Source organism: Mesocricetus auratus, unplaced genomic scaffold (genome assembly GCF_017639785.1).
Source record: "Mesocricetus auratus isolate SY011 unplaced genomic scaffold, BCM_Maur_2.0 Super-Scaffold_100007, whole genome shotgun sequence".
Classification (NCBI taxonomy): domain Eukaryota; kingdom Metazoa; phylum Chordata; class Mammalia; order Rodentia; family Cricetidae; genus Mesocricetus; species Mesocricetus auratus.
Window position 1 is genome coordinate 98,089,451 of NW_024429191.1, and position 12,822 is coordinate 98,102,272.

The following is a 12,822-nucleotide window of genomic DNA, read 5'->3' on the forward strand; positions in this document are numbered from 1 at the left end:
TTGTAAGCCTCATCCAGTCAGACATGGCCAGACTCCTTCACCATGTTCACGATGTACCTCAGTCCACAGAATAGTCAAAAGTCTTGTTTCCTGCCTGGGAGTAGTTCGTTCTGGAACAGCCCCTGGGATTGATTATAAAGTAATGCTGAACATTTATTAGATTTCGTAGCTGCCTGGGACAAGTCAGAACTTCAGGCCATGGCTAGTTGTATTAGAAGGTTAATGGGGAATTGAGAAAATTGGGGATTTTTGGATATCCCCAGATTTTATTTTGAGTTATTACCATTTTGAAATTTTTATTTTAAATGTACACAAGGTTCTAAGAATATGAGATAATAGCTGTTAATTCATGACTTTTCATCCTACATTAATTACTTAAATGGTATGGTCACATTCAACTCACAACAGGCACTCTGTCAGACTCTTGGAAAACCTGAAGAAGAAAGAATGGTGGCTTAGGAGTTTTGTTTTGTTTTTCCCTGCTTCTCTGATGGAATTATTGATGAAGATCAAATAAACATGTGGATGTACTTCGCAAATACAGAGCTAAGCAGTTGACCGAAAGGTGGAGTCAGTTATAACTCCTGGTCTTTGCTGACTTGTTAAATAAATACTTTATACTATACTAATATACTTTACATGGCATGCCAGACTCTGTCAGCTAATTTATTATGTGCAAAAATATGAAATAAGAAACATTTTTAAAGGAGTAGCTTGTGTCAGTTGTTTATCTTCAAAAAGAAAGAGTTGGCGATCGATTTAGTCTTGACTCCACCTGGCAGAAGTCAAGGAGGCAGTGACAGGCCTATGTCCTGCCTGAAATGAGGTAGAAATGGGAGATGGCAGAGTCTTAACCCTTCCATGCCCAGGTCCCCTCTCTACCTGAGATTCCCTGCGTTGTGGCCATAAAGGCTCCAACCCAGAGCAGTCTCATTCAGCCAGGGAGGGCTGGGCCTTGAAGCCTCACTACTGTGTCTGCATTGAGCATCTAGGTTTCTACTTTACAGGACACTAAGGCTTGGGCACATCTTCATTTCTCAACAAAGAATTATATGAATTCTACGTATTTTTTTATGTTTCATAGAATTCAATTCGCCACAATCTCTCTCTGAACCGTTATTTCATCAAAGTGCCACGTTCCCAGGAAGAACCAGGCAAAGGCTCCTTCTGGAGGATAGATCCTGCCTCCGAGAGCAAGCTGGTAGAGCAGGCTTTTAGGAAGAGACGGCCTAGGGGCGTGCCTTGCTTTAGAACCCCCCTGGGACCGCTCTCCTCTAGGTAAGGACACAGGGACCAGAGGCCGCACCCACGGTCAGTAATAACACCTCAGTGTGCTGGCAGAGCTTCTTTCCAAAAATGAAGGCCTGCGGTGCCCTTGGCTGGCATTGGGTTGGGGAGCTGGGGAAAGGCTGGTTGTGTTTCTGTTTCTTACTGTCATGTGTTCCACCTGTATTGCTTGCTGTTTCCTTGAACTTGATGCGCAATTTAGAGTAATTAGACCCCAGTAGGCAAGGTCATGGGGCCACATGGTGTTTTCCTTTCTTTGGCACACAAACAATTCTTTAAAGCGACCTTCAGTTCTGTAAACTCAAGATTTCTCATTTGCCTGATTTTAAAACAAGATACTTTTAAGTTATTGACATTGTTTTTAATGGAAAAGAAATGAGCTTATTAGAAGCCTTAAGGCCCCACAGTCTGCTCACTGCTGAGTCCTGCTGACTGGCTGCCCAGGAACTGCTCAGGGAGGATGCCAGCCTTTTCATGGAACTGAGCGGCCTCTGACATGCATGGGAGAAAGTCAGAATACAGAAGTGAACTCAGTTGGCAGGAGACAGAAGGCTCCCTCCCCTTTACAAAGTGAGATGAATGGACAAGTTCTTTCCAGGACATCACTGTGAAAACCCACTGTCTTCTTTTGGTGACCCAGGAGTGCCCCAGCCTCTCCCAACCATGCAGGAGTGTTGTCTGCTCACTCCAGTGGCGCCCAGACCCCTGAGAGCCTGTCAAGGGAGGGCTCTCCAGCCCCCTTGGAGCCTGAGCCTGGCGCTTCACAGCCCAAACTTGCCGTCATCCAGGAGGCACGGTTTGCCCAGAGTGCACCAGGTGAGACCGCAGGAGGAGAAGTGGCAAGGGTCAGGCAGTGGGGCCAGACAAAGATGCCTGAATTTGTCATTAAAGCAATGGTAAAATCCCCAGGCAGCTTTGTACTCTGTGCCTGGTACTTTGTATAGTACGTCAGTGTTATGTGGAAGGTTCCAGAAAGTCTTAGGAGTACTGGTAAGTTTCTCCCCTCCCTTCTCCTCCCTCCCGTGTCCTCCCTTCTCTTCCCTACCGTACCCTACCCTTCTTCTCCCACCCTTTCCTTCCTTTCTTCTCTTCCTCTCCCCCCCCCCCCCTTCCCTTACCTCTCCTCTCCCTCCCTCAAAGTCTGAGTGTGGTGAGGTTAAGGCTAGCCTGGGATACATAGTAAAACCCTGTTTCTAAAAACAAAACTCAAAAGAATCAATAGGCACTGATTAGAATAAAAATATATCCATTTAATGATTAGATGAATGTTCCCAGTTTACCTGCAAAACCATAATATAGAATAAAATGTGTGCCTGGGTTGGAAGGTTAGAAGATGAGCATTTTGACTACTAGGCATAACGGATCACCCAGGGAAACCCTAGCTTGTCACCTGTCTGCAGTTGCTGATGTCCACTTGCTGAAAGCCAAAGGGAATGGCTCTGAAAATCTGGGTCTGCTTCTGAGCATTGTGTCTCTGTCCTCCCAGGATGAGGGATGACTCGTGTCTCTAGGTTCTCATATAGGGCATATTCTTGAAGGAAGAACCATAGAGAGGTATTGTGAGAAATAAAAACAAAGTTTGCAGTTTTTAACAATTAAGATGGTTCAGCGGTTAAGAGCACTCTGTTCTTACAGAGGTCTTGGGTTCAGGTTGGGTTTCTAGTACCACATTGTGATTCACAGCCATCCATAACTTGGTGCCAGAGTATCTAGTGCCCTCTTCTAACCTGGGCACCAGGCACACATGGTGCACAGACATAAAAGAAAGCAAAACACACCAATGGGTAAACAAAAATAAATCTTGAAGGATCATAATAAAAAGATACATAATAAAAACTACACTAGTAATGTTGTGTATTTTAAAGTGTAGTGTTGGTTTTAGGAAGAGCTTAGTGTGGGAACTGTAAGACCAAGGGCAATGCAAGCCTTAAAACACTGCTCATGTTTTCTCCCAACAGGGTCACCTCTCTCTAGTCAGCCCGTCTTAATCACTGTCCAACGGCAGCTACCCCCGGCCATTAAGCCTGTCACCTACACTGTTGCAACTCCAGTGACCACATCCACCTCTCAGCCCCCTGTTGTGCAGACGGTACATGTTGTCCATCAGATACCAGCAGTGTCAGTCACCAGTGTGGCTGGACTGGCCCCAGCAAACACATACACAGTTGCTGGGCAAGCTGTGGTCACTCAGGCTGCGGTGCTGGCTCCTCCTAAGGCAGAACCACAAGAGAATGGTGACCACAGAGAAGTCAAAGGTGAGCAAGGAGAAAGCAGGCTCAGTTGTCCTGGCCTATTTTAATATGTTCCTTGGTTTTTGTGTGATTGTTTCTTTACTTCTTTTTTGAGGGTGGCAGTGCTGGAAATTGGGTCTACATACATCCTAGGAAACTCTGTATCCCTAACCCACCATTAACTTGGTTTTAAAGATCTCACTTTTATTTGCTTATTTATTTATTTATTTGTTGCTTTTATTGTGTGGTGTGTGCATGTGCATATGCATGAGTCCAGGTGTCCTTGGAGATCAGAGGTAGCGGATCCTCTTAAAACTAGAATTACTGACCAACATGGGTGCTGGGAATCAAAACCAGGTCCTCTATGGAAGTAGTGTGTGCTCTCAAGCATGGGGCCGTCTCTCCGTCCCATTACTTGTTTTTAAACATTTTTGCAGTACTAGGTGACAAACCTAGGACCTTGTACATGTCAGGAAAGTGCTCTATCGCTGAGCTATGTCCGCAGCTGTTTTAATTTTTTTCTTTTTTAAAGATGCAGTTTCAAGTTGCCCAGACTGGTTTTGAACTTACTTTGTAACCCAGACTGTTCTTAACTTGGCAATCTTCTTGTCTTATCCTTGACAGTATCTGGGGTGGCAGACCTGTGACACCCATATTGGAATTAGGCTCTCCATCATGACTTGTTTTTAAACTGCTGTGATCTCGGCTTTGCAAAAATGTTTTATCTCTCTTCCCTTTCTTTTGATTCCAGTGAAAGTAGAGCCTGTCCCTGCAATTAGCCCAGCCACACTAGGCGCTGCTAGCCGAATCATCCAGACATCACAGGGTACCCCTGTTCAAACAGTGACCATAGTACAACAGGCGCCTTTAGGTCAACACCAGCTTCCAATAAAAACTGTAACGCAAAATGGAACTCATGTGGTACCAACACCTACAGCAGTGCACAGCCAGGTGAACAATGGTAAGCATTTGTTCGTGTCCTTCACTGGCTCTCTGGGAGTTTCAACTGGGAGCACAGGTTCTTAACTCATGGAAATAAGCATTCCACGTTTGGTTCTGATTTGCCTTTGCATTTTTGTTTATACAAATGTTTGAGGTTTGCAGCCATTTTATTTTCATTTAATTATTTTTATTTTGTGTGTATGGGTGTTTTGCCTGTATGTACTCCTGTGTACTACATTCATCGAGTGCCCAAGTAAGCCAGAAGAGAGTGTTAGATTTCTGGAATTAGTTTCAGACAGTTGTTAGCTGCCTTGTGGGTGTTGGGGATTGGACATAGTTTCTCTCTAAGAGCAGCCAGTGCTCTTAACCACTGAGCCATCTGTCCAACTATAGAAATTAAGCTTTATTTATTCAGTTAGTTATTTTTGTGGTACTGGGAACTTAGCCAATGACCTTGCACATTCCAGGCAAGAACTGTATCACTGAGCTATATCCTCAGGCAACCTCTTTTAAAAATTTTTGAGACAGGGTCTGTGTATCGCTGATTGGCCTAGAACTTTCTGTGTAGACCAGCTGGCCTTGAACTTAAAGAAACCCACCTCACTGGATCCTAAGTGCTGGGATTAAAGATGTACACCACCAACCCCAGCATTTATGAGCATTTTAAGATGAATAAACGGAGCTCTGTGTACTCCAAGACTAAATGTGGACCCCATGCTCCTGCCCAACTTGCTGCTTCCTTTACCCAGAAGCAAAGGGATTATTTTCAGAACGCACTGGATGTTGTTTCCATGAGGTCACCTTGCAACAGGCAGGTCCAGTGGGGCTGATGTCCATGTACACTAGAGCTCAGCTGTCTGAGTCTGTAGCTACCTGTGAACTGTGTACCTGCCTCCTCCAGGCTATGCTTGTACAGTACTGCTCTCTGTGGCTAGGCTGAAGAATGCCTCATTGGTCTGTCATGGTTCTCAAAATTACTAATTGTACTTAAACTATAACAGTATTTAACACTAGATAATCCATAATGAGCACAGAATTACTGGCTCTTAGAGGTTTTGGCCAGTTCAATATCGAGGCTCCACCTACTGTTGAAGACCTTCCTGCTGACATGTGGCAGAAGGCAGGATTGCAGGTTGAAGTGTGCTTGTTTGGTTGGTTTTGTTGTTGTTTTCTTGAGACAGGGTTTCTCTGTAGTCCTGGCTGTCTTGGAACTCACTCTGTAGACCAGGCTGGGCTCGAACTCAGATCCACCTTCCTCTCCCTACCAAGTATTAGGATTAAAGTTGTGAGCAACCACAGCCAGGTTTTTGTTGTTGTTGTTTTTTAATAATACATGCAGTCCTTCACGATGTCTCTGATTCACCGGGAGAATAGTCTTCATGCCAAAGTCCTGCCTTGTACTTACTGTTGTAGTGGTCGTGACTGAAGCAACAGTGACATCATGTCCTGCATTGGTGCTCCACCGACACTTCCCAGATATATGTATTTGAGGGTTTGCAACTTTTTTCAGTTAAACCTCTGTGGTGGGAGTGCAGTGAGGGCCAATACACCAGTTCTTGCTCTTTGCACAGTGCTCCCAGGTTCATAGACTTGACTTGGGTGGGGAGGCTCTCCTACTCATGTTGGATTCATGTCTTTTTTTTTCTCACAGCTCAGGGAGTGGCAGGGCAGAACCTTTGTGGGAGCCAGGAAGAACACCTCTGACTTGAGGCTATGGAGTCAAGATTTGAGTTCCAAGACAGTCTGGAGATGACCTGGACTTGAGGATGCCTAGGCCACATGCCTAGGCCCTCAGCACTTATGTCCTGCACACTGTAGGGATGATTAGGCAGGGATGTGAGCTAGGGATGATAGCTCAGCAGCTACCACATCAGGAAGAGCTGGGAAGGGTGGCTAGTGTTTTCCACCTGGCAGCTTGCCACTGATCGTTGGACGTGCCCTTCCCAGACTTTAAATGTTCCCAAGTTCCCATGGCAGCTCATGCTGCATGTACAATGGGGTAGGGATGTAACAGAGCTTGGCTAGCATGCATAAGACCATGGGTTCCACCCCTAGCCTTACAAAAGTAGTAAAAAACAAGCAGGCTGCATGTGTGACAGGAACGGGGTCTTCACTTCTTTGAAACTGTGTTCATGTTTAATCATATTTAACTGGTGCCTGTGGAGTTGTGGGACTCTGCTCTGAGGTGTCTATTCCTGTTCCTGGGCTGGAGGACAAGGTTCTTTCCCTCCCTAGGCAGTAAGCTGCTCTGAAGTTAGGCAGCCAGTGTGTTCTTTCTGGGTTGTGTAGCTTGCTTTGTGTTCCCTGGTGGATTGCTGCAATGTAAGGGCTAAGTGGAACAGGACTCTTCCTTTACTGAGAGTCCTGTCTTGTTCTTCAGATAATGTTGTGAGACCCATCTAGGTTGATGGGTAATGTACTTTGTTCAGTGTTTATCTCATATAAACAATAGCTTCAGTTGAACCGCTCAGGTTATTCTGATACCTAGGTTCTGTGGTTCATTCAGACAAGGTGACATGCGTTACTGCCTGCTGCCTCAGCTCGGAAGTTTAGCCTTTAAAACATTCAATGCTGTTGCAGTCCTTTAATCTTGGCACTCTGGGGCCAGAGGGAGGCAGATATCTGAGTTCCAGGCCAGCCAAAACTACATAGTGAGACTATCAAAAAAGAAGAAAAAATGAGGGGGTGGAGGAGCTGTGGGTGTCTCCTGGATGTGTGTTCCCCAAAATGACATTTATTGCATGCAGGAGGTAGGTACACATGTAGGTCTGAGGGCAAATATGGGGATCAGTTTTCTCTTTCCACCATGTATGTTCTGAGTATGGATCTCAGGTGTGGTGGCAAGTTCTAAGTTACCTTGCTAGTGTAAGCATGTCTTCCTTACAAATGCTTAAGATGCTGGCTTGAACATCTAAAGATAAAACCAGAATAACTTTATTTCCTCCTTGGAAGACACAGCTTTCTGTTCTCCAGGTGAACAGAAGCCACCCTGTCTTGGTAACACTGAGCTCTTGAGTAGTTTTTAGAAGCTACAAGTTAGGTTACCCTTGTTGATGGAAATACCCACTAGGCAGTCAGGCTTTGACTGCTGCAGCTCTCCCTTTCTCTGCTTAGGCTCCTCTGCCTCTGGCCTGCAGCCATCCTTGGGGTTCTGTGCAAGGCTCAGGAGACTTGGAGTGCCAGAGTGGGCTTTGTTGTCAAGGATTTATGCAATAGCACGGGTTCTGATTCACTGTCTCCTCTTCAGCAGTTGCGAGTCCTCTCCATATGTTGGCAACCCATGCATCAGCATCAGCATCCCTGCCCACAAAGCGCCAGAATGGTGACCAGGCAGAGCAGCCGGAGGTCAAGCGAATTAAAGCAGAAGATGGTGAGAGCATTGTCATTGCTCTGAGTGTGGATGCACCACCAGCAGCTATGAGAGAGAAAGGGATCCAGAACTAGCTGCTGGGAGACCTTTTCTTCAGACATCAACTTTGTGGTGCCAAAAGGAGATGCTGCCTCTTACTGAAGCAGGGAGCGCATCCTCAGTGGGTAAAGGGCCCTGCGGTTGGACTTCACCTCTTAGCACTGAAAACACGAACCCAGGTGGCCTTAAAACTCCTTAATTTAAAGACAAGTTACACTTGAACAGACCCACAACAGCAATCCTGGTTCCAGAGGTGGTGTCTTCTACAGAGCACTCGCTGGGCTGTGGGCTCAGCTTTTACTACAAGCAAGAACTCCAGGTCACAAAGGACTGAGTCTCTTGTGCAGATGCAGCACCTGCTGCAAGTGGATTTCTCCGGCTTTGGTTTAGGGGACAGAGCCACAGCCACCTGCTGCCCTCATAGGACCTGCTGGCTGCGACTGAGAGACAAGACAGTATTTCGTTGTCCACATGTGGAATTAGAGTACTTGGAGATGCCCTTTGTTTACTAAATAATGGGGCCTTTGACATTTCATATCACTCCATTTCTACTCTGGAAATTTGAGATTCATTTGGGGGAAAGAACGTCATTCTGTTTGTTTCTGTGGTTTGTTTTCAGCCCATGGGATGATTTGCTCTAGTCTTTCCTGCCTGTGTTTGGTTGGCACTCCCTTAGGATACCTACTTACTTGCCCATTTTCTGTTCAGAGCAGTTACCTGATGAATTTGACCTACCCTATAGAGGGTAGGTGGACTGAGGCTGCATGGATCCATGAGGTCAGGGGCATCGGGACAAGGGACCCCGAGAGCCTTCTGGCCTCTGGGCTGCATGTACCTGCTCTTGTGGGTTTTGTTGTCTGTTTCTTTATGTTGACTTTGTCCTTGGCGTAATTTCCCACACTAGTAAAACGAGTCTCCTACATATTGTGTATGCTTAAAGCAACAGATCCCTTCTTCCCTCCCTTGGGAAACAGATCCAGGCTTTTGTCACCTTTTCAGACCAAGGTCCTAGATCCCTCCCAGAACCCGGGAGTCTTAGGGGTCAGCTCTGACTTGTGGCATCTGACTGGTTATCTGCATGGCACACTCACAGCAAGAGCTGTCGAAGAGATGTTGCCAGTTAACTTGAGGGTCTGGAGTAAGACCAGTAGCCAAGTATCAAGCATCCAGGCCATTTTCTGATTCTCAAGAGGTTTTTCTGGCTTTTCAAAATGAAGCCCCACACTAAGTCTGACTTATGTCATATAGTAAGTAAAATTCAGAGGGAAGGGGGAGGAGAGGTGTGAGGCCAGCAGCCCAGCCCACACTCAGGATCACCGCTCACCTTTCCAGAGCATTCTGGACTTAGAGCTGAGCAGCAGGCAGAGGGCATTTAGCCTCATTGTGAGTTTTTGGGTTTTTTTTTTAATGTCATCATCATAACGTTATTTATTTAAATGTAGTTATTTTGGTATTTAATTTTTTTTTTAAGAGAGGGGGGAAACCCTGTATTTTCCTGGTAGAATGAAATGGCTCAGAATGGTATATTTAGGCAATCTAAAACATTATTTACATAAAGACCAAATATGATAAGTCTGTTCTAAGTATTGCTTCACCCACAGTATGGAGCTGTCACAATGTTACTGCAAAGATGATGCGTGTTGATGTTATGGAGTTACTACACACAAGATGGATTTATATAACTCAGCCACTTAAACAATAAAGGTGAGACATCATGTGAGTGAGAACACGTGTGTACCCACAGCAGTCTGCCTTTGGACTGCAGCCTGGGGGACTGGAGCCCCTCCAAGCGGCAGTCTGCCTCCTCTACCATCTTGCAGGTAACCTTGGAATGTGTATTTCTTAAAGGTTGGTAGTTTGTAAAATACTTTGGGTTGTATTGTGCCCGGCATGTGGGTCCATACTATGGGCCTCAGTTAATGTGGTACTCTAGCAGGAGATCACCCTAGTGGGGTGGGCTCAGGTACCACCAACTGAACATACTGTGTGTCTGGAGACATCTGTGTGTAGCATGCTTGACCAGGACTTGAGTAGATGTTCCCTATGTGAGTGAAGTCTGCAGACTCGTTACCTCTGAGCTCCAAATAGACCTGAGTCTGCAGGGGTTTCTTTTAGGGGATCATAGAAAAACTTTGAAGATGGAAGGAGGATTTTTTTCTTTAAGGCCACATTCTCAGTCTCAAGTGAGTGACGTGTGTCTGTGCAGCTACAGGCACGCACTCCTCTTTTCTCCTTGCTGCTGTATCGGCCTTGCTGCTGCTTTGGTACATAGGAATGTAAAGCTGTCAAGGAGAGGGCAGAATCTAAGCCGTAGATGAACAGAGTACTGAACCCAGGTTTCTTCCCAGTGTCAAAGGCACTGCTTTCGTTTATGTTCATCTGAGTCTCCAGAAGGCCCTCTGCACACCAGGGCTGGGCTCACGTGCTTTACTCCAACAGTTGTCTGATGTGGGGACATGTGACCCTGGTACAAGTAGCTTGCAGCAGTTCCCAGGTTCACTGTGGCATCTCAGTGTTGAATTTATAAGGAGTCTCTCTCTTTGACCTTTACCAAACTTCTGAGCTCCCTCAGGGACTAGATAACTTCAGTAGCTTTGGCTTGAACCGTACAGAACACAAAGGGAAACTCACCTGTGTCCTGGGTACAGTGCATTCCAGAATGTGTGTGGCATATGTTGTGTAGATACTCCCCACACCACAGGATGTGTTCACAGATAGCAGCTGGTTTCCGCAAATACCCCACCCTACTTCCTTGTCCTCTGCTGGGGGGCTGGTCACAGAGTAGCTTCAGTAGTTCAGAAGGGGTTGGGGAGCATCAGGACTTGGGTTTTCTATGCCATGTGACACAAGGAGAGACGTGACAATCGTTAAGTCCAAGCATCTGCTGTTCCAGAGTAAGCAGAGTGGTGATCTGTGTGCAAAGATTTGGAATTTTTAAAAAGTACCAAGTTCCTGAAATTCAATAAAATATTTTTATTAACTTTAATTGAGTACAGAGTGTCGTCTTTTGATAAGCAGACACATCTATCTTACTTATTAGCTTGTGTTGGGGAGACAGGCAGCTGTGTGGCATCCAATGTTTGGGTTTCCTTATGTTAGGAGTTTAAGTTGTGGTTGCAGTGTGTGCCCCCCCCCCCACATACGCTTGCCCTTTGACCTAAGGAGATATTGAAAACGAGATAGCAGAATAAAATGTTTGCCAAAAAGGTATACAGATGCTGAGATTCCGATGTGATGATCTCCCAGCTGCTGTCCAGGGCTGAGAGGGTAGGTTGGGAATGCATGATCAAAGCCAGAACTTAAAGGTGACATAGTGGCCTGATCTATACCTGGGCAGTCAATGTTTTAAGTACTAGAAACCTTTACACATGGGCAGCATCCTGAGAAAATGCTCCCATACAGGCAACAGTAGAAGCCCGCGATGCTCTGGTAAGCAGTGGCGTTGGCAACATTGAGGGTTTAGGACTTTGGCAAGGAATTGGGAGGGTTGGTTGGTAAAACATTTGCCTTGCATGCACAAGTCTGGATTTGATCCCTAAAACTTCACACAGAGGTGATAATCCTGTAATCCTAGCCCTCAGAGGCAGGAGAATCAGAAATTCTTGACTACATAGCAAGTTTGAACCCAGTCTAGGTTACATGAGACCTGTTCAAGGGGGTGGGGCAGGATGTGGGATGCTGGCTGGTGGGCCCAATTATGTTTCCTGTTGCCTCTTTCTGGTATGGCTCTGAGCTGAACCAGTGTCACAGAATTTGGTGTTCTCTTCTGGTGTCATGTACTCTGACCTCACTTTGCGTAACATTCTGTTCCCACCCCATGCAAATAATTGTTTTGTTTTTTGATACAGAGTGTCTACATAGTCCTGGTTGTCCGGAAGCTCTCTTTGTAGCCAGCCTCAAATTTACAAAGATCCACTTACTTTGAGTGCTGGGATTAAAGGTATCCATATACATAATTTAAAATAAAATCTTTGGGGGGTGGGGCTGGAAAGACAGCTCATCAGCAGTTAAGAGCACACGCCACTTTCCCAGTGGACCCAGGTTCAATTCCCAGCACCCACAGTGTCTAACCACCACCTGTAACTCCAGTTCCAAGGGACCCAAAGCCTCTCTGCAGGCACTACACACAAATGCATACGCATACAAGAAGACGAAAGCAAGTACATATTAAATCCTTTAAAAGAGGAAGATAGATGTGATCATTTCTGTAAATACAAGATACTAAAACTCTCAGTAGTGCCCATGGGCCTCCAAATCCTCTGAGCTCACAGCCAAATGTAGCTCAGTTTCCCTCCATGCTACCTGATCCCATCACTGTGAAAATTTGGTGACTCTTAAGATGATCTGTAACATTCACAGTAGGCCATCTGCAGCATCTACAATCTAACACATATGCCTGTAAGACACCAAATGTGAGCCTCTCTCAGAGCAGAAAAGAACCAGCTGGATTTACTCTAAGCCTCAGATAAGGGAACAAGCAGGTAACAGCTTTAATGCATGTACTATAAATTAGCACAAGATATAAAGAAACATATTTGAATGAGCAAAATTAAACTCCTGAATCAAGAACTGGAAACTAACTTTGGAACTGTTAAATCCACTTGAAGTTAAAAAATATATGCCACAAGTCAGATATCCCTGTAATCCCAGCATTTGGGAAACTGGCAGAAGGATTCCAAGTTCAAGGCCAGCCTGGATTGAACAGTGAGTTTTGAGGGTACCCAGGTCACAGGAAAAAGTCTGACTTAGCCCCCAACCCACCCAAGTGACACAGCATGTGCTTGGACAAAATGGGTAGAAAAAAATGACTGAATGTGAGACAATGATGTCATTGCCATTTCAAGATATGATATATCTTGAAAGAAGCAGAAAAGTATTTTAACATGTGACCTGCTTCAACAGTAGGACAATACTAAAAAGTGTTTAGCTCATGAACTTGACTTCCTCAAAAAA

The 12,822-nt window shown here is 45.4% G+C and overlaps 1 protein-coding gene across 2 annotated transcripts in view; it reads left to right on the forward strand.

Annotated features, from left to right (window-relative positions):
- Foxk2 (forkhead box K2) overlaps positions 1 to 10,855 on the forward strand; it is a 46,712-nt gene extending 35,857 nt beyond the window's left edge. The window contains exons 5-9 of one of the 2 annotated variants that reach the window (XM_040750222.1): positions 1,085 to 1,278; positions 1,928 to 2,103; positions 3,246 to 3,542; positions 4,270 to 4,479; positions 7,708 to 10,855. In XM_040750222.1, the coding sequence (XP_040606156.1) occupies positions 1,085 to 1,278; positions 1,928 to 2,103; positions 3,246 to 3,542; positions 4,270 to 4,479; positions 7,708 to 7,904 (1,074 nt within the window). In that variant the 3' untranslated portion in view covers positions 7,905 to 10,855. The remainder of the gene's footprint in view (positions 1 to 1,084; positions 1,279 to 1,927; positions 2,104 to 3,245; positions 3,543 to 4,269; positions 4,480 to 7,707) is intronic. The other variant, XM_040750223.1, reaches the window with a different exon arrangement.
- Positions 10,856 to 12,822: the final 1,967 nt, after the last annotated feature.